General features: G+C 35.9%; 1 protein-coding gene across 2 annotated transcripts in view; it reads left to right on the top strand.

The window, feature by feature from the left end:
- Positions 1-23,324, top strand: part of LOC145669502 (uncharacterized) — a 230,147-nt gene that overhangs the window by 57,254 nt on the left and 149,569 nt on the right. The window contains exon 2 of one of the 2 annotated variants that reach the window (XM_081737682.1): positions 19,469-19,680. In XM_081737682.1, the coding sequence (XP_081593808.1) occupies positions 19,469-19,680 (212 nt within the window). The remainder of the gene's footprint in view (positions 1-19,468; positions 19,681-23,324) is intronic. The other variant, XM_081737683.1, reaches the window with a different exon arrangement.

The raw sequence follows: 23,324 nt of genomic DNA, 5'->3' as shown, positions 1-23,324 counted from the left end.
AACATCGTAAATGGCCCCACTTGCAAGAAAAAAACTTGAGGCCGATTATCTTTTCTAATATTTTAAATACTGTCGACATTTACTGTTTTGGGAAAACATGAAAATTTTTTGACTTTTATACATATATTATCTCCGAAAACAAACACACATAAATGTTTATTCTTTCGAAAAAAGAAATTAATAGCAGGACAATATGAAAAGAAACACTTTTTATTTTACTTTTTTTTGTTGTTGGTGGTGGAAAGCAGTAAACTTCCACCGAGATCTAAAACTGCTGCATAGAGAGGATGAAAAGAAAAAGACGTGTAAACCGCGAATGGACGTCCACGTCGACGGCCATTTTGGGTCAGTGAATCTTCAACACTGTTTACTGCACTGAAGGAGGATAAAAGCTCTCGGTGAAAAAAGAAAAGGAGAAAAAAGAAAAACTTCACTTTATGTCACCCTTGGTTTTTAAAAATTTTATTCGGAAAGTTTCTGTATTATACTAGGGTTAGGAGGGCGGGAGGGCGTACGAGTTAAGAGTCCGTGTTTCTACACGAAGGGGGCAATGGAAAGGATTTATATCTTGCGTAGAAGCGTTGTGGTTTAGTCTTGTTTTTTTTGTCAGTAAAACGAAAAAGATATATATATATATATACGGAGTTGTCAAGTTGTGAAATTGGCTTGGGCAAATATAAGTGTTAGCACGATATATTCTTTTCTTTTCATATTTTCGTTTTACCTTTTTTTTTCCATTTTCTGTCTTACTGTAAAGAGATGAGAATTTTTCCTAGTGTTTGAGAGACATGTAAAAAAAAAAAAAAAAAAAGAGAGAGAGAGAGAGAGAGAGAACGAAATAGAAAGAAAAATGTACGGGAGTAGTAATATACCCGGGGACCACGCCATGTTATCTCTAAAACTTTTGTCACTGTTTGAAATGAGAACTTTTTTTTTTAAAAAAAAAGAAGGAAAAAGGAAGTAAATACGCAAAGGAAAACTTTCAAACTACTTTTTTTTTAAATTCTGGGATAAATTCTAAATTATCCCGTATGAGCATTCTCATCAACAACTAAAACATTTCTCCATTTAGACTCAAATTGTTCTTTTCCAGTATATTTTATGACGTCTTTCATTTCTACTTTTTTTAAAAAAAAAAATTCATATTGTTACAGTGTAAAAATAATAAAGAAAAATTCTCTTACTGGAACTAATGCATATTGCTTTTTTAATGAAACAATGTTTATAGTTTTGTATTTGAGAAATTCTGACCATGTACTATTCAGACAGAAAATAACTAACCAGTTCGTTTTAAATAATTTCTCTATCAATTTTAGATATAATAGTATAATATACAATCCTAATTGGGTCAGTACCAATTTTACATCCGACTTTTTTGTTTGGTACACCCATAAAATTATTATTGTCTTTGTTTTGGGTTTAGATTTCTGGGTTTTCGGTATCTATGGCCATTTAACTTGTCACGTATGAGAAATGACATTTCTCGACGAGCACATTGTCCGGGGAAAGGAAAGAAAAGAAAAGGCCTGGGACTTATAAGTTAGGTACCACTCCGGCATTTGCTTGGCGTGAATGAGGAAAACCCAGGAAAACCTCATTCAGGGTGGCTGGCCTGAGAAAGCTGTTTATACTTTTTCGACCGAGTGTCCCCACTTGAAATCGAACCCGGGACCGTTCGCACCGAAGGCTAGAATGTTAGCAACTACGGTACGCGGGGCCACTATTTTCTTTGTTTTGAATTACTCGTACATATAGTCTCGTTAAAAAAAAAAAAAAAAAAAAAAAACACTGGCCGAAATCACTGCGTTGTTACTACAGTTAAAATTAAAACAATGAATATTCATTTTCTTTTGCCAAAATGTTTGCCAATAAATGTTTATTTTCTTGTCGGGCAATACTGTTCACGACCACTATGGATTCATTTCATCAGTTGGATCAGACTTGTTTTGAGGGCGAAAGGTAGTCCAACACCATAGTAATCATTTTTCTGGTGTTTCTATTACATGGATGAGAATATGTATTTCACGCACGTGCTAAGCTTGTTGATGTTTACCATCTTGCTCAAGATTCGGTAAGTTTAATCGAAAATAAGGGTTAAAAAAAGGAAGAAAGGATCCATATCCTTCATCTTTCGTTTCCCATCATTTTTATCAATCCTTATATTGAATTTACAATGATAATGAACAATTTTTTAGCAATATTACTCAGTGATAAAGGCAACTGGAACCTTGGTCTACAATAAAATATATAAACACCTCATTAGAGGCAGGGGCGTCATTTAGGGGGGGCAGGGAGGGGCATTTGCCCCCCCTGAGTTTGAGATTTATATAGATTTTATCAATAGAGTAGTAGTAAATGAGCGAAAAACGCGAAATTCTACTTATATGAAGGGGTTTTGCCCCCCCCCCAAGCAAAATCTGAAATGACGCTCCTAATTAGAGGTTATGAAAACGGATTTTAAAAAGCAAATTTCTAGAATGAAAGAAAATAAATTAACATTTTGTGATTATGGAAAAGGCATATTTTTTCTTCATATCACCTTTCAAGTATATACTGTACTGTATATTAAATTTCATATAGCTATATAACCTACTACAATATCAGTGCTTTCATTAGGAATAACATTCATTTGTTGTTCTAATTTTTTTCCCCTCATTCTTTGCAAATGAATCGATTTCTGTTGAAAGGGCGTATGTAACATTTTTCACATTTTTATTATTTTTTTTTAAAAAAGAAATGAATGTTTTAGAAGTAGATGCAACAATCAGTGATAAAAAAAAGACGTGCGTTTCTTGAAACGAGTTATAAATACAAGGCTTTTTTCCTGTTTCTCATAAACCAAACCGCCTTGTAAGTACAGTTTTTGTCATTTCCGGACAAAATTTTTTATTGCCTATACGCCCTTTTAACAGAAAGGGATTCAAATGTTTCAACTTGAATTATTTTATATTCTACACAAGATGTAATAAAGGGAATACGTCCCCCCTGTCTTCCTGCCAGAAATACCACTGGTACTTCCTGTTCTAAACAAAAACTCACAATTATTACCTTATTTCCACATGTCACTCTCGCAAAATACACAACTGAGGTAGAAATGAAAATGAAATAAAATTTTTTAGTTTTACGTCCCAGGTTTATGCCGGTTAGGCTAAAGGAGACGGTGATGATGAGAGATGAATGAAATGGTGGAATGAAGAAAGTGGGAGGAAACGGGAGAACCCCGAGAAAACCCACGCACACGGTGTTTGTCCACCACAAAGTTCACTTGGCGGGAGCAAGGTTTGAACCCGGGACCCCAAGCATCAGAGGTGAACGCTCTACCATTGAGCCACCGCGGCCCACACAACTGAGGTAGAGTTTTCGATACATCATCTGAACATTCCGTAAAGAAAGTCCTTTTTTTTCGGATATTGGATACACAAAACTATTGTTCTTCAAGGGCATATTACAGCAATTTAACGTTTTATAGAGAGAGCTCGAAAGGTGATTTAAAATTTAAAAAAAAATCAAGAAGACAGTAACAATTTGTTACTAACAAAAAGTAGGTTAAAATAAATTAGATTAGTAACCCTGTCATAGACAGAGTAACGAATGTCTTGAGGAGATTTACACAGCGATTGTTCGGTGTTTCATTTCCCGCGCGGCTGTTGCTCCCACGGTTCTATTGGTTGATACACGAAATATGGACCCAACAGAGTGATAATGATCAATGTTCCGCTAAAGACTGTGTGATCTGTCTACTTGCATGGAAGCAGCTTCTTGAAAAGTATCTATTTTCATCCTGTAAAAAGAAATTACAGAGAATTTTAAGTTAGAAAACGAACTAGATTTCATGCATATAAAATTCTAAGAGGGTAGAAGATATCTACACTGTCTCCCCTCAAACTTCGCCACTCCAAATGAAATCTTTATTTAGAAATAAAGGATTAGAATTTCCTATGTAGAGTTTTCAGAATATGGTCTAAATATACGAAAAATAAAGTATCCCACGAGTCCTTCTAGAAAAGAAGATAAAACTAATATATAAGCGGCTCGGACGAACATAATGATAAGCTATTAGGTGGAATGGGTTGTGGTCACACCACAGAAGAGTATGTGGGTAATTTTATTTCAGAAATTTACCTGCAGAAGACAGGGAAAACTTGTTTCGTATGTGTCATTGCATTGGATTGCATGAAAATGGTCAATCTAAAATGTATATAAATTATATTTGCAGATCTGTGTTATAAAATAACCATTATTTCACTTGCGTATAATCTCTATTTTCATAAATGCCAAATATTTTATTATTTATTGAGAAATCCACCAATTACTAACACTCATGTCGCATATCTATAACTGTCTTCTTGGAAGAATATAATTTGATAATGATTTTGCAGGGTACTTTTAATACTGATATTATGTGTATAATCGAGAAATGTATATTTTGTGGCAAATTTCATGGGAAAAGAATTATAAATACGAAAATTAGAATGAGTAAAACAAAATGTTGCTAAATGAACAAGAAAATTTTATTTTCGTTTTATTGTTCTTATTTACTGCTCTTTTGACATGGAATTTGACACATACGTGTCTTTGTCGATTATACACATACTAACATTATAAGAAGTACCAGGCATATTCGTTATCAAATTATATTCATACAACAACATATTTATAGACATGCGACAATAATTTTGGACATGAGTGTACATTAAAAAAATCTTCCCAATTCTAATTTTAAAATTTTAGTAGAATGATATTACAAATTTAGATTGTATTATGACTAAAGTACAGTCCTGGAAAGTAGTTTAATTTTAAAATTAAAGAAAGCATTGTATGTGATGAACACTTGATGTATCCCTGTACTCCAGTTGCCTTCTCGATCAATAGAAGCAGTTTCGCGAACCCCCTCTTGTTAGCTAGGAATGGCAATGTATCCTGCTGGATCGGTCGAGTATTTTCAGTGACGTACTAGAGGATGAGGGGAGGCAACCAATAAGAAGGAAAGAAAACAGAGAGACAGGGAGAGAGAGAGAAGAAGAAGAAGAAGAAATATAAACAAACAGACGAAGATCGTTGTGTGCAGTTTCTTGGATTCCACAATTTCAGTGGAAAAATATCCATTTCGAGCAATCTTCTTTAACTTCCAGATCTTCCGGAAATGAAGTTTCAATTGTATTTTTATACAGTGGAGCACGGTGCTCCGTGATAAAGTTCTTATCTCTAGTGCGTGGGGTCCCTGGTTCGATCCCTGTGAAGTAACTTTGTGGTAGACAATATCGTATCCGGGGATTTTTGTCGGTGTTCTCCTGTTTCCTCTAACATTATCATTCCACCAATGGTTTAATCAACATTTACTTGCCTATATCACCCGTCTCCCTTAGCCTAGTAGGTATAATTGTGGAACGGTAAACTAAAAGATTTCATTTTTGTACTTTTGTACCGATACTTTTACAGAATATTTTCGAGTAATATCAGCACGTGAGCTCATCCCCTCATTGTTTCTGACAAACGCTCATTTCTTAATATAAATTTAATTTTTACTCATTTGATTTTTGGTTTTATACGTACCTCGACCATTTAACCACTTATCTTACCCTTTAACAAGAGGGGAGAGGATGTATCTCGAATATCAACTACTATTCTTGAAACACCATTATTTTTTTAATGTTGTATAATGAAACGCACTAATCTCTGGTGCTACAGAAGTGGCAAAAAGTGTTGTCAATGGAGAATATGCACAGCGTGTCTACTAAAATTTAAGATTGGAATTATCTGAAAATAATGCAGAAGTGAATTACCATGATTGGTTGCTAATCTTCAATATACAAGCCTCCTTGTTGTATAGTTTTTGGATTTCTTACTGGAAGTCCTCTTGTCCGGCAGTGTTGAGTTCTTTCATCACAGCTCTTTGGACGTCCGTAATGAGTCAAAATGTCTTTCTTTCAAGGTAATTTTGACCTTAGGAAAAAAAAATAAATGGCCTGCTGGTGCCAGGTCAGGTGAGTAGTGCGAATGGTTGAGACATGTCAACTTTTTTTTTTGCCAAAAATATCAGTTCTTCAATGGCTCTTTGTCAGACTATGGGGCAAATCTGGAATAAATCTACCTCTTCTGTAGATCTTGTTGCACGTTCTTCCGAACAGTATCCTTACCAATGTTCAAGTCCTCCGAAATCATCCTGAGGGACTGACAACGATTTTTAGCCAGCTTTTCCCGCACGTCTAAGGTCTTGAGTGACCGCCTCCCAATCTTCACGAAAACGACGATGTCACAGAAAAAATGTTCGGTCGAGAAAGAGCATCATTGTTGTAAGCTGTTTGAATTATGTCCACGGTCTCCGTGGTTGTTTTGTTAAATTTTACACAAAACTTGATGGCTACTCTCTGTTCCACATTCTTATCCATGATGAACAAAGAAAACACAGTTCACTGAAATAACTGTAACTTACAAAATGTTTAATATAAATTCCCAAATTGTTCACACAATGCCCAACACATTAGGTACTAAAAGCTACACACGATAACAGCTTGGAAGCTTCAGTGGTTATCCTACTATCTTGTCAGTGTTGACATTTAGAAGACACCCTGTATATAAAAAGGATAATCAGAGCACATCAATATGTATAGGACAGAGATGCAAATAACCCCTCGCCTATTCGCCCAGGGCGAATGGTTCATCGTTGCGGGCGACTTTTTAATATCACTATTAAAATACCAAAAGTAAGTAAATGATTTCTATTGTGGGATGTGGGCTAGTACCTTTTTTTCTTGTGCTAGTAAAATTTTGTTACTTATTTGCATCCCTGGTATAGGAACTTTCTAAGTTTAATTTTTAGTATTTTGCGTCTTTCTCCAACACCAAAACTATAAAGGAGAAGAAACAGTATTAATGTGGTCTCCGATAGTCTTACACTCAGACGAGAAAATAGGTTTTCTCATCTAGTCTTATAAATTTTGTAGAAGTCTCGTGTCACCTCGTCTCTCGAAATATCAACATGCACGGCAGTGCATGGCAGCCAAGTTTCGCGAAGAAAATGAGAACTGGCCTGCACTGCCGTAAGCATATTATACACGAACAAGAGTTTTGGGTAAAATCGCCGATTTCGAGGCTTTGTAAAAACGATTCTATTAAGGGTAGAAACATGAAATTTAGAATGTAAGGAGATATCTCACAGATGTACTCATATGCCAAATCTCACAATTCTACCTTCAACCATATTTGAGTACTGGACCCCCAAAATATGCAGTTTTCAGGCTCACTGACTCACTGACTCACTCATCAAATTGATTAGGTACTTCCCAATGAGATAGAAACTTGAAACTTTGCAAAAAGGTACCCTACAATAACATGAGTAGGGAAAAAGTCCGAAATCTGAGGAATGTGCTATGGGAAATTTTTTATGGGCAAAAAACTGTCCTTAGCCAGGAAAAAAACCGTTTCACTCACTCACTCATCAAATTGATTAGGTACTTCCCAATGAGATGGAAACCTGAAACTTTGCATAAAGGTACCCTATAACGACCTGAGTACGGAAAAAGTCCGAAATCTGAGGAATGTGCTATGGGAAATCTTTTATGAGCAAAAAACTGTCCTTAGCCAGGAAAAAAATCGTTTCACTCACTCACTCATCAAATTGATTAGTTACTTCCCAATGAGGTAGAAACGTGAAACTTTGCATAAAGGTACCCTATAACAATTTGAGTATGGAAAAAGTCCAAAATCTGAGGAATGTGCTATGAGAAATTTTTTATGGGCAAAAAACTGTCCTTAGCCAGGAAAAAAATCGTTTCACTCACTCACTCATCAAATTGATTAGGTACTTTCCAATGAGATGGAAACGTGAAACTTTGCATAAAGGTACCCTACAACAACATGAGTATGGAAAAAGTCCGAAATCTGAGGAATGTGCTATGGGAAATCTTTTATGGGCAAAAAACTGTCCTTACCTAGGAAAAAATCGTTTCACTCACTCACTCATCAAATTGATTAGGTACTTCCCAATGAGATAGAAACGTGAAACTTTGCATAAGGGTACCCTACAATAACATACGTAGGGAAAAGGTCCGAAATCTGAGGAATGTGCTATGGGAATTTTTTTATGGGCAAAAAACTGTCCTTAGCAAGGGAAAAAATCGTTTCACTCACTCACTCATCAAATTGATTAGGTACTTTCCAATGAGATGGAAACCTGAAACTTTGCATAAAGGTACCCTATAACGACCTGAGTACGGAAAAAGTCCGAAATCTGAGGAATGTGCTATGGAAAATCTTTTATGGGCAAAAAACTGTCCTTAGCCAGGAAAAAAATCGTTTCACTCACTCACTCATCAAATTGATTAGGTACTTCCCAATGAGATGGAAACCTGAAACTTTGCATAAAGGTACCCTACAATAACATGAGTATGGAAAAGATCCGAAATCTGAGAAATGTGCTGTGGAAAATCTTTTATGGGCAAAAAACTGTCCTTAGCTAGGAAAAAAATCGTTTCACTCACTCACTCATCAAATTGATTAGTTACTTCCCAATGAGATGGAAACCTGAAACTTTGCATAAAGATACCCTACAATAACGTGAGTATGAAAAAAGTCCGAAATCTCAGGAATGTGCTATGGGAAATTTTTTATAGGCAAAAAACTGTCCTTAGCCAAGCAAGAAATTGATTCACTCACTCACTCAACAAATTGATTAGGTACTTCCCAATGAGATAGAAATGTGAAACTTTGCATAAAGATACTCTATAACAATTGGAGTATGGAAAAAGTCCGATATCTGAGGAATGTACTATGGGAATTTTTTTATGAGCAAAAAACTGTCCTTAGCCAGGAAAAAAATCGTTTCACTCACTCACTCATCAAATTGATTAGGTACTTTTTAATGAGACAGAGACGTGAAACTCTGCACAAAGATACCTTATACTGACTTGAGTATGGAAAAAAGTCCAAAATTTGAGGAATGTTCTACGGGAAAGTTTTTATAGGCAAAAAACTGTCCTTAGCCAAGCAAGAAATCGATTCACTCACTCATTCATCAAAATGATTAGGTACTTCCCAATGAGATAGAAACGTGAAACTGCATAAAGGTATCTTATAATGACCTGAGTATGGAAAAAGTCCGAAATGTGACGAATGTGCTATGGGAAATTTTTTATAGACGAAAAATTGTCCGTAGCCATTAGGTACTTCCCAATGAGATGAAGATGTGAATGTCTACACGAAGGTAGCTTATAATGGCTTGAATATGAAAAATATCCGAAATTTAAGGAATGTGCTATGGAATTTTCTATGGGCAAAAAATTGTCCTTACTCAAAAAGAGATCGGTTCATTTACTCACTCATCATTGATTAGGTACTTCCAAATGAGATAGAGAATTGAAACTCTGCATAATGGTGCCCACCTTATGTAATGACCTGTGTAAATAAAGGTTCCAAATTTAAGGAATGTACTATGGGAATTTTTATGGGCGAAAAACTGTCCATAGCCATTAGCAGTGGCGGCGTTTGGACGTTAAAAGTGGGGGGGGGCAAGATATGATCTGAATATGTGTATGTCAATGTTACTGTTCCTGGTTGTTTCTAACACTTTGTTTGACGAAAGGTTGTATAACTAATAGGATACTATCTTTTTCAGTTAAAATACCGTATATCATGTTTCATATTTAATTAGGTAAATTGACAAGAACAACGCACATAGGTACTAACCCATAGGCGTCTCTGGCGGGGGAACGAGGGGGTCGCGTCCCCCCAATATTTTGAAGTACAAAATATTCAATATTTCATTCTAATTTAATTTATTTAGTAACGACAGAATAACAAACAAATAAATAAATAATAATAATTATACTTATTTGGAATATATTATTCAGACTGTGGAACGATTATATCAGAGTTCTTGATATACCTTAGGGGATCCGTGAAGGTAAGCAGAAAGGTAACAAATGGAATCGAAGATAATAAGTAGGTTGGGCTAGGTAGCACCATTTTAATCACTTTCTTTGATGTCTCCCCCCAAATTTTACATGCCAGAGACGCCAGTGTCCTAACCCTTGATTCCTTGCTCATGAACATCTTAAAATTCTGTCAGGAAAATTGTGTGATCAAATTATTTAATAACATATTTGTAAAACAAATAAATAGAAAGGATATTATTAATCATACTAATGAATAATCAGGCTTGTTTTGTAGAAGTTATATTGAAACTGGGGATTAATGAACAACTTACATTTTTAATTCCACACTTGCCATTAAATGTACGTTATTACTCTTAGAAAATGAAAGACAGTAAATACTACAAGCATATGCTACAACGCAATTGTAATATTAATTCTTTGAATTGCAATTAAAACGCAATTCCTGTAGCTGTCTTAACTCCACGGGAAGACAAATAACCAATACACACTTACGCAACGACAAATATTATATGGTACCATTTTTTTTTCTATGAACCAGTAATATATGCAAAAACTTTACATTTCCAAATGAAACTATATACATTAACCTTTTAAATGATGGCTTTTTAAAGGTAAATTATTGAATTTCAGTCAATCAGCTACAGCATCATTCCTATTTATCCTAGGATCATGGTTAGTACCTCATTTTCTCAGAATAGAACAATTTTTGGAACGGTTCCATTTACGTTTTCCTGTCGTGTCCCTAAAAAGGGAAAATTTTGAGGGAAATTTGAATTTTTTCAAACTTTGATCCCCTCTGGACGCCATTTGTTAACCCACAGATCTCAAAATCAACTGAAAAATACGAAGGGGTGCAAGGGCACCCAAGTTGTGGTTTCCAAGGGGGGGCATGTATAAGCGACGTTTCAAAAATAGTTCCAAATTTTGGTGTAACTAACGTAAAAATTCTATTGGATTTTCGATATTCTGAAGTACAATTTCCTCTAAGTGGGGGCGAGCGCCCCACCTTGCCCCCCTGATGGGCGCCCTTGAAGGGGTGTACAAAATGTGTATAAAAAATTTCAAGCTTTTATCTTGAAAACTAAGTGCGGGAAAATGTTTACCAATGAGCTAAGAACATTCCCACAATGCCCCAGATGACCCGCATGTAATATAAAATTTTCCTGAAACATCCCTATTTATCCTATGATCATTGTTCGTACATCATTCTCTTTAGAATAGAAAATACTTTCAAACGGTACCACTCACATGTCTCCATCGTGTACCTTAGGTGGGAAAATCATGAAAAACTGGATTATTTGTTTAAAAAATATTCCTTTTTTGTACCTTTTTGCTCCTCTGTACCCCCCTGTTTTAACGCAGAGATCTGAAACAAATCTCAAAAATACTAAGGGGTGTACTAAATGTGTGTGCAAAATTTCAATCTTCTAGGTGCAAAAGTAAGCCCGCCAAAAATAATATCTCTACAATACTCCATTCAAATGTCTGCATACCAAATGTCTCCAGTCAAACGATACCATTCAAATGTCTGCATCATGTATCTGAGGAGGGAAAAATCGCGAAAAAAGGAAAAAAATGAAATGAAATCTTTGAGTTTTACGTCCCACGGTTATGCCGGTTAGGCTAAAGGAGACGGTGATGATGAGTAATGAATGAAATGGTGGAATGAAGAAAGTGGGAGGAAACGGGAGAACCCGAGAAAACCCACGCACACGATGTTTGTCCACCACAAGGTTCACTTGGCGGGGGCTGGGATCGAACCCGTGACCCCAAGCACCAGAGGTGAACGCTCTACCCCTGAGCCACCGCGGCCCCCGCGAAAAAAAGGGATCTTAGTTAAAAAGATATCCTTTCTTTTATCTTTTTGCTCCTCTGGACCCCCCTGTTTTATCGCAGAAATCTGAATAGAATCTGAAAAATATGAAGGGGTGCACTGAATGTGTGTGCAAAATTTCAGTCTTCTAGGTACAAAAGTAAGCCCTGCAAAAAGTAATTAAAAAGTCAACAAAAATATTTTTTTAGTTATGACGTCATTACACTCTACGTGTAGACGCAGAAAGGCGAGAAAGCATATGTAACGTGTTCTACAATGCCTCCAGATTTGAGAAAAAAAGAAGTGAAAAGCTTTTTTGGTACTTTTTAAAATCGAATAATGAAGATTCTAGCCTATCACGGAAAAATAGATGATATAATTTAAAAGAGTTAAGTGGTCACTTCAAAAAAGTGGGGGGGCAACTGCCCCCTCTTGCCCCCCCTAATCGCCGCCCATGGCCATTAGGTACTTCTTAATGAGATAAAGTTGCGAAACTCTCCATAAAGGTACACTATAACGGCTTGAAAATGAAATTTGAGGAATTTGCTACGGAAAATTTGTCTCCATCTGTGAACAGTGTGAGAATCTCTTACGTATCAGCCTTTTCATCAACAGTGAATTTCGTGCCTTTGCTCTTCATATTTCCTGAATTTGCCCTTCCGGGGTTCGCCTCCATACCCTCGCCTTTGCTCGTCCTACTTCCTCACACCTCTTGAGTTTACAATTCCCGACTTTCAAGTTTCTTTTCCTATTGCAACTATCTAAAAGATAATATTTTGTATACCAGGAGAACGCCTATTTAAATAACATGGTGATTTTTTCATCTCCCTTTAGACTCCTTAAAAATTAGAAATATTCAATTTTAGCAATTTTCCTGTTGGTTGGTCCCGGGAGGCTACAATCGTGCCAAATTTCATCATTCTAACCCTGCCGGAAGTGCCTAAACATTTTGGGGTGTAGAAGACGTCCAATATAAATAACATGGAAAAGTTTTTCTGTTCCCCATAAAACCACTCTAAATTTATATATTTTCAGTTTTACTGACTTCCTTAGGTAATACTAACGAAAACGTTGAAGCATACCGAATTTCACGTTTGTATTTTAATTTCAAGTACCTAAAATATGAGATTATAAGTAAAAAAAAAAAAAGCCTATTTAAATAGCATGGGGAATTTCTTCATCTCCCCTTTAGACTCCCTAAAAATTAAAAATATTCACTTTTGGCAATTTTTCTGTCGGTTAGTTCCGAAAAACTACAATCACGTCAAATTTAATCATTGTAGCTCTACAGGAAGAGCCGTATAGTTTTGGGGTGTAAAAGGTGTCCCATATAAATACGTACCATGGGAAAGATTTTTCAGTTCACCATAAAACCACTCTAAAGTTGGAATTGTTTATTTTTACTGATTTACTTAGGTAATACCAATGAAAACGTACAAGCATACCGAATTTCAACTTTTTTAAATTCCAATTCCAAGTTCCTAAAACATGAGATTATATGTAAAATAAAAAAAATAAAAAAAATAAAGACCCATTTAAATAACATGGAAAAATTCTTCATCCCCCTTCATCATTTCAACTTTCCACGTCAACCGGAAGCATCCTTTTAATTTATGTCAGTTCATGTAGTTTTATATACAGTTAGGATATGTTGGTGGCAAATATTATTAAGTTTACAAGCTATTTGAAAGGTGTATATCATTGGAAGGAAAACCTGAGGCAATATGAAAGTGCGCAACATGCGCGTCATGTAATGAACTCCGTAATTTCGCAATGTAAAAAGGTAGAGAACAAATAGGTATATCGAAACACCAGCTATGTCTAGTGATGTAGCAGCGAGGATTCAGCATCAAGGGTTTTGGGCCCTGTTGATATTCTTCGTATTTAGATAATGAAAAATGAGATGTTAGCGATCGTGATTTTGTAGTTCGTGTATAAATGAATTGGAATCTTGTTTGGACATAACGCTCTAACAGATATTTAATAGAATAAATCCTCCCCGCTGTTCTAGTGGCTAGCATGTGCGCTTTTCTTGTACAGGTCTTGGGTTCGATTCCCGGTGGGAGAGCCCTTGGGAACTAATGTTGTATGTGACACACTATGACTCCTTTAAAAATGTACAATTTTAAATTTAAATGCAGCAATATGCCACAATTGAGAATTCCAATATACGATATTGACATGGTGAACTACAAAAAGAAGTGAAATATGAACAAAAACACCAGAGGTGCAAAAAGTGCAGCCAAGTTCGTCAGCCTCAAAAATTGTTGAGATGAGGATGAATGAGCCAAGTTCCTTGGCCACTGCATCTGAAAGGAACACTGGAACTTGGCGCGAGGTGTCAAGGAAAATGATGTTAAGGAACCTTAGGGATGGTGGTGGTGGGCGTGGTGGGACCACCATCAACCTTAGGAATATCAACTTTGCTAAGGCGCTAAGGCACATATACAATATACTGCAGTAAGATTGGTAGTTCGAAACCCAGACAAGGAAAACTTATATTCCTCCACGAAGTGTCAAAGTAAATGATGTTAACGAGCCTTAGGGATGGTGTTTGTGAGCGTGGTGGATTTGGGGGTCACCACTAGCCTTAGGGCTGAAATGTCCCGGCCGTGAAAATAGGGAGAGACATCTTAATGTATTCGAATATGTTAGACACCTCGCGCCAAGTTCCAGTGTTCCTTTCAGATGCAGTGGCCAAGGAACTTGGCTCATTCATCCTCATCTCAACAATTTTTGAGGCTGACGAACTTGGCTGCACTTTTTGCACCTCTGGTGTTTTTGTTCATATTATTTATTATCTTGTCATATTTACGAAAAGCTTTTATTATCTTCTCTGACTTTGTAAACTTCTGTAAAATAATATATGTCATTTATATTCTTACGCTGTCTGTCCATGTGTCCGTTCAAACCCCTTTCTATATTTACCCTGTCTGTCCAAACTCCTTTATATATTTACTCTGTCTGTCCAAACTCCTTTATATATTTACTATGTCTGTCCAAACACCTTTATATATTTACTCTGTCTGTCCAAACTCCTTTATATATTTACTCTGTCTGTCCAAACTCCTTTATATATTTACTATGTCTGTCCAAACACCTTTATATATTTACTCTGTCTGTGCATGTGCCAGTACAAACTCCTTAATATATTTACCCTGTCTGTCCATGTGTCAGTATAAACTCCTTTATATATTTATCTGTCCGTCCATGTCTGTGTCCAAATTCCCTTATATATTTATCCTATTTGTCCACGTATCCGTCAAACACCTTTATATATTTACCCTGTCTGTCCATGTGTCTGTCCAAACTCCTTTATATATTTATCCTCTCTGTTCACGTGTCCGTCCAAACTCTTTTATATATTTATCCTGTCTGTCCATGTGACCGTCCAAACTCCTTTATATATTTATCCTGTCTGTTCATATGTCCGTCCAAATTCCTTTATATATTTACACTGTCTGTCTATGTGTCCGTCCAAATTCCTTTATATATTTACCCTATCTGTCTGCCCAAACTCCTTCATATATTTACTCTTTCTGTCCATTAATCTGTCCAAACTCCTTTATACATTTACCCTGTCTGTCCATGTGCCAGTACGAACTGCTTAATAAATGTAACCTGTTTGTCCATGTATCCGTGCAAAGTCATGATGGAAGTTATATTCAAACCGGAAGTGATTAAAACCAATTATTTCCGGTTTGAGCGTTGATCACGATAGAGCAAAATCGATAATAGATAACCCAAAGCGGTTTCCTGCGATCAATTAAGCGTTCTTTTCAATATGTTTCATCTTCAGTCTAATGTCATTACTTTAATCAGAAATAGTAGAAATCTACTACCATATCCGGCTTCAGTTTTAATTAAGAAAATATCACGTCGTACAAACCAAACTCCTTCGCGTGGTATACACGTGACACTGTTACTTGTTACTATAATACCTGTCTTTAGATAGACGGATTATATAAGATTTTGATTACCCATCTCTCCTTCTTTTCAACAGCGTGGCTGTATAGTACGAGACCTACAGCTTTAAAGTGACATCTGGACCATTGCAGTGCTTTCGATCTCTCCCACCGGGCATTGAACGAGGGACCTCATAGATGAAAGGGACACTGACGAACCACTAAGCCACTGGAAAGGACAGTCGTTCTATAAAATTTCTGAGACTTTCATAAGAAGTTTGTATGTTTAATAATATTCATCTTAGTAAAAAAAAAATACATAAAAATCGTCACTCTATTGGGATCGTTTAGAAGAAAAGTGCGTCCAATTTTTCTTGATTAGAGTGTTCATAATGGATGCAAAGCACAACGCTGTAGTGTAAACTACGCTGAATAATTAGAAAACTTTTAAGCCGTGGCATTCTTCTTGGTTGGAGCGCGTGTGTGTTTGCATGGAACACAGAGCGGATATTTGTTCAATCAACTCAAGTAAATAGATTGTTTGTTAGTTTACAAAGAGCTTTAAACACACAATACATCCCACACACACACATACATATATACATTTACAAACACACACTCACATCCAGCAATACAAAGTACAGAGACGAAACCAGTATTTAGCACTTCAATTACAGAGTATGTACGTATGTTGCTGAAGAGGAAGATGTAAAAAACTCGAAATTATTTGAGTCGAAGAACAAGTTTTACAAAATAGAGGCCATAATGATCTGAACATAAAGTGTTCCATTACATAAAACGGTCTATAACTTACATTCTTATGATAAATAGTGTTACAAACTTACAAGCTTTGCAAAATAAAGTGACTTTTTATTACTTGAAAAGTATTATAATACAAAGCAATCTAAAGCTTACATTTTTTAATACAAAGTGATCTACAGCGAGGTCCGGAAGTGGGCGTACCCCTAATTGGTGTTTTCTGACGGTTTTAGGTTTTACCCACATTTGTTTGGTAACATTGCTTGGCATTGTCTGGCAACATTACTATCCATGTTCATTTGTTTTCTGCTCTTTTCTGCTTGGTTTTACAAAGAGATGGAGAGAAACTCAGTACATGTAATAGTGTTTGCTGGAATGAGTGCAACACACATTTTTGGGCCTTACTTCTTCGAGGACAATGTTAATGGGCATTCTTACCTGGAGATGCCTAAGGAGTGGTTGGTGCCCCAACTGGAAGAAAATGGTATCAAAGACACTGTTGTGGTACACAGGATGGAGCACCAGCCCACTTCGCGATTCACGTGCGCAATTACCTGAATCAGACGTTTTCTGGCCGCTGGATTGGAAGAGGTTGTGCATCTTCACCAGCTCCCTTTGCCTGGCCTCCAAGAAGTCCCAATCTGACGACATCAGACAATGCTCTCTGGGGTTTCATAAAGCAACAAGTAAGAAACACTCGATATCACACAACACAGAAATTACGAGCAGCTGTGGAACACGCCTTCACCCTCGTGACTCCGGAGTATCTCCGCAAAACATATGCAAGAACTTAGCGCAGAATTCAACTGTGTTATTACATGGATGGTGACCATACCGATGTTTATGACTCTTAAGACTCTTAAAGACTTCAAGGTGACTGTGTACAGACATTCTACCATAACTAATACTATACTGTTGAAACTAAAGGGGGGTACGCCCACTTCTGGACCACCCTGTAGAACTTTAAAAATATAATGATACGAAGTGGTATAAACTTACGAAGAAATGCGAAAGAAAGTGATCTATTTATTATTTACTAAGTATTATGATAGAAAGTGTCTAGGATTTACAAAGTATTGTTACATAAAGTGATATACCCTCCAGAAGTTTTACGAAATAGAGTGGCTTTCTATTTATGATGTGTTACGAGCGTATAATAGGCCTATAAAGCAGTCTAGAAGTTAACAATGTCTCATGCTATAAAGTGAACTATTTGTTCCAAAGTATTATCATATATAAAGAAATAAAACATGAAACTAGTAAATATATATATATTAGTTTCACTTTTTATTCCGTCAAACCACTTTACAGAATACTTTCATAACCAACTCACACTCAAGACCTTCACATATATCTTTCCATGGATCTTTATTCATGAATCGTACTTATACGAGACGAATATTTCCTTCAATATTCCACGTTGACTACTTTCTTTCAAGGTACATAAAATAACAGGTAGCCCCATTTCGCGTCTAGCGTTCTGATTGACTCACTGTCCTTGACCTTATGCGGAGAGACTTTTGCCCATGTTGAGACAGTATATCAACTAGCATAATTGTGTATTCATCATTTCACTTGTTCTCTTCAACGATACCCAAGGATGTTATAAAATAGTTGATCTGCTCATATGTATCTTCATCCTATTAACTGAATGAAGCCAAAAAACAACCTAGGATTGGCATGTCAGATTGGTTACTCTCGTTTCCGCTATATAAGTTGGTTCAAACCATTGCGACCTTCATATGTAGACATGTAGTGTGTCTTCGTTTATTTTTATTTAAAATCGTAGCTTCGGATTTATGTTATTCAATTGTTACATGCTACACGTACAAATAGGAGTTAGAAGAAATTACCCGGAATAACCTTTCACAGGTAGGAAAATCACCAAACGTAGGATACATATGGTTTCACGATTTTCAGGTATGGGCAGATCCTCTATTTTATAACATCCTTGGCGATACCTCCATGTGACGACACCAACCGCAAAGTATCCTGGGGAAAATAAGAGTAGAAAGGCTGAATCAAGAGTCTCGTAGCTTTCTTTCTGTGTTTCTTACAAACTTTTATAGGTTGTAATTGAATTGAGGCAGCTACTTCGACCAAATCCTCTACACCACTAAGTTTGTTATGCTTTAGAATTATGTTACATGAAAATAATAGTTACAGGATTTGCTGTAACTAAGATGGTACATACATAAATCTTAATGTGTCTATTAAAAAAGAGTAGATTAAATAATCTTAATTGAAGCATTCCCCAGAATAACACTTTTGGACTTTTCTGGGTTGCCAGTCCATTCAGGCTGTACAGAACATGAATGACACATACCAAAAATTTGTTTGTCTATTTCCTAAGACATGGTACCAGTACATTCACAAACTTTGAGCGAAGTATTGCTGAATATGGAAGCTTGCTTGACTTTTCGTTGTTTTTCTTGGTCTCATTGAAATGCACCATAAAGCGTTATTCTGTGGAATGTTTTAATTGTCCATAATAAATGCCAAAGCAACATCAGACATATTATAATTGATCTACACCTTGTAAAAAAAATACAAAAATTGTCTAAACTTAGAAGATAACTAGTAAAAAAAAACTGAATTAATGGTTAGTTGTAAAACACCTAAAATTGTATGGGTGTCATTTTTGCGTGATCATCAATTTTACAATGACCTTCAACATTTAAGCCAATATATACAGCATATACCTAGCAACAGATCAGAACACAAGTATGTTTCACCAAATCTGACACTTATTGCTCTAAACTTAATTTTTATTTATTATTTCCAACAGCGGTTTATTATTGAAAAAGTCTTGTGGAAAACTTGGTTAAGGATTCGTCGGGAAACCAGCCACGACGTCCGACTTTCCTGACGTCATCGATCAAGTAGATCGAGTAGTAAGAAATGAAACAATCCGTGTTTCAATCCCCTGTCCTCCCATCGCCCACCACATTGCGTCCATTCTTTTACAATTATAACTATAGCTTATATTTATGTTTTTAGTGGATTTTTTAAATATTTGTTTGTTTGTTGTAATTGTTTGATGTATGTATGATTAATGTAAAGATCAGTTTGTATCGCCAATTATAACCTGATGTCAGTTTCTTCGTTCGCAGCAGGCCTTCCGTACAAAGTGTACCCTGGCCACGAGGGTGTGCTCACAGAGAAACGGAAACAGAGGCGAATCCGGACCACCTTCACATCAGCCCAGCTGAAGGAACTGGAGAGAGCGTTCCAGGAGACGCATTATCCAGACATCTACACCAGGGAAGAAATCGCCATGAAAATAGACCTCACGGAAGCAAGGGTTCAGGTAAGTAAAAAACTCATTAATTTGATTTCTAGTTTTGTGAGAATTTATAAGGTATAATTTAACCTTTAAACTACGGAGGTAAATTCTTTAACCTTTAAACTACGGAGGTAATTTTCTTTAACCTTTAAACTACATTTAAAGCGTTTTCGTAAGGGTTTACAAAGAAGTCCATTTCTTCACTCCTATTTATCGAAGACACATGCAACTAAAAGTGTTACAAAAGTTATTGTAGTACCATTTCGTAATCGAAATATCCGTAGTTAAGACAAGCAACAGTGTATTTTGAAAACGAAGTGTTTTATCATATCTAATTAAGGCGTGCTGCCAACCAACGAGACAAGCTCTATGCAGCAAGAAAAACAATTTAACAAGCTTGAGTTCGAGTTACACCCATCTAGGTCGAACTGTGTACACATATTCCGTTTTCTCATTGAACTTCGCATGAAGTGCCACTTACTACAGACAATTCCTTTTTAGCTCCTTGCGTTAGCATACATAGCTTTATAGTTTAACTCCAAGTGTGTGTACCAGGTATAGTACGTAGTGTATGTGTGTGTGTGCATGTAGTACTTCATTTATCAGTAACTACCAGCTGGATCTAAGCCAAATTTGATGGGCAAGCAGCTTATCATCTAAGGAATAAACATCAGTACATTTAGTGCCCGAAGTCGGAAATTAGTAACCTAAAGATAATCAGATGAGCAGCTACGGAGGTTGTACCTTAAAGATAATTAGATAGAGAGTTACGGTGTTGGTATCATAAGAATCACTAGATGGACTTCCACAAGGTTGGTACCCTAAGGATAATTAAATGGGCAGCTATGGGAATTGGTACCCTGGCAACTACGAAGATTGATATTCTAAGAATAATTAGATTAGCAGATATTCGGATTGGTAGCATAAGAATCATTAGATGGACAATTATAGAGATTATTACCCTAAGAATCAATAGATTTGTATCTACGAAAGTTAGTAACCTAAAGATAATCAGATGAGCTGCTACGGAGGTTGTACCCTAAAGATAATTTGATGGGCAGTTACGGGTGTTGGTATCATAAACCAACAGATAGGCTTCTACAAGGCTGATACCGTAAAGACAAGTAACTGGGCAGCTATGGGGATTGATACTCTGTCAATTATGGAAATTGAATATCCTAAGGATAATTAGATTAGCAGATACGCGGATTGGTACCCTATAAGGATCATTAGATGGGAAACTACGGAGGTTATTACCCTAAGGATCATCAGATGAGGAGCTACGGTAGTTAGTAGGTATTTTCTTTAGTTGAAGCTAGAAGGTCGATATATTAAAATTCTAGGTTTATATGTTTGTGGTCAAGAAAAGTTTACATGTTTGCGACCAATCCTGTCGACAATGAGTTCTCGGGAACCATATTCTCTACAAAGATGACGTTTTCACTGATCGATTGCAAATTTTGTATGGATTGTTCAGTTCTCATTGAATGTTTTAAAATGTCCGTAATTTCCTTATTACATTTTTTAGGGGTCCACTGAAAGTATTGAAATTTTATAAAGTAAAGCATCATGTCCTACGAGTTATACATTCCAACACCACACACTTGTATACCGGTTTAGTATATCTCTCCGGCGTTTGTTTCATGGCCAAATGACAATGAAAAACGAAGGATAATCATGTCTCCAGTCCCAGTCTAAGATGAGTCTTTATTGTATGGAGTGTTTTGGCCAATGAACACTATATATCACTGACATTATTATTAATTGTGCATGTAATGTATTTGTTATTACATACTGCATGCAAGAAGAAAGAAAACACTGATCATACATGAGTTAGAAACTTCAACCGGAATTAGGCTCAAGTCTTGCAAACGGTGTGAGATATTAAAAAAAGTAATCGAAAAAATCTCCCCTTTATGATACCCCATGCCAATTTTTATCAAGACGTCTTTCACTTGTGTCTATAAAGTGACATGCACAGATGTGAGGAATGACAAGGAGATTCATTTTCATATGTGAATGATGCAATTTGTAGAGAGTGCAGGTTTAGCTAGTACTCCATGAACAGATGAAAGACTTGGAAACAACAAAAGCCGAGTATTTCCTTATAAGGTTCATATTTTAGTATATTTTTAAATATTATTTTGTTTAGTTACTGCTGTACTATTTTTTTTAAAAAAAAGAAACGTTCTTCTAGAATTAAAAGGTGTAAGTATTGCGCAGCTACCCTGTATGGTAAGTATTAATTTGAAAGAACACAAATGAAAACAGGTAGCAAAGACAAAGACAAAATAAATGGATACCCCATTGAGCTAAATCTTAAAATTTCAGAGTTAAAAAAAACAAGAACAAAAAAAAAGGAAGTTAACAAAAAGAAAGCAACCAATGCTTAAATTTACTACCTCGAGTTTTTCCTTCCCTCTTTTAGGATATTTTTTTTCACCCTGTCGTTCGTTCTGTGCTTGCTATTCTCTTTCTCCCTGTACTCGGCTTCCCTTCAGAGGCCTTAGTTTTACCAGGGCGGATGAATATTTTACTAGTTTTTGAACCAGTAGAGTAGAAACGAAGAGAAACCTTGCGAGAGGAGAATACACACACAGAGAGAGAAAAGAGGAAACAGACTAGAAAGTAAAACGAAAAAAAAAGGAAGAACAGTTAATGTCTGTTGCTGGAAAGAAGAAACAGACGAGATAAATGAAGTAGAGAAAAGGGAGTGGGTACCAGAAAAAAAGGAGATCAATTAACAAGACAAAAACGAACACACACAGAGATAAAAAAAAAAGAAGAAAGTAAAAGTTTTTCTTCCTAGAGAACAAAATAAAAAGCAAAGGTAAGGTAAGGCCATAAAACTTTCATATTTTTTTTGTTTTAAAAAACTCCTGCTTTCTTATTTTTTAACATTTTCTCGTTTTTTGTATGCTTTCCGTTTTGTAAAACATTCTTTTTTCTGTCTCGTTTTTTGTAGGTTTCCTTTTCTTTGTTTCTTTTTTTTTTAAATATTATCTCGCTTTTTGCTTTGAGTAAAAAATTATTGGGGGAAAAGCGATATGATTGTACATTGGAGAATACGGAACAAATGAACTACCTGAAGCAAAAGCTGGAACGGCTGGAAGAAGGGAAGAATGCATTCTACCAGGAATAACGCAAGAAAGATAAGCTTTTTCTTTTATTTCGTTGTCTCTGCTAAACTGTTTGATTTTTTTTTGGGGGGGGGGGAGTAACTTCTTTCTGAGACATTTTGTATCAATACTATGACTTTTCTTATATGCTTTTCTATTTTTTTTGTTTCGGTTTCTTTTTTCAAAGACAAGTAGTTTAAGATTTACTTAAGCTCGAGATTAAAGCCATTGGCTCTTAGATTTGTTTGTTTTATTAATAGGTTCGAACTGATTGGGTGATAAAAAAAAGTATCGTACCAATGAATGGCTGACCAATTACATTAAATATTTTCTAATGCGTGGTCTACTACGCATTGTCGCATAATTATATTACAAGTGTATGTGTGGCACTGTTAGCAATATGTCTGGCACCATCAAGAGAAAACAATGAAGTGTAGATAATTTCTCTTCTCCCTTGATCAAGTTCTTTTCATCATATTTAAGCAATCGTAAACAAAACGTTATCTACAAAGAGTTTAAATCAACTGATTATATTGCATATTCTGGAGT

This window comes from Thermobia domestica, chromosome 14 (genome assembly GCF_964235325.1).
Source record: "Thermobia domestica chromosome 14, izTheDome1.hap1.1, whole genome shotgun sequence".
NCBI lineage: Eukaryota > Metazoa > Arthropoda > Insecta > Zygentoma > Lepismatidae > Thermobia > Thermobia domestica.
The sequence above is the reverse complement of the archived record's forward strand: the minus strand, read 5'-3'. Positions and strand labels throughout refer to the sequence as shown.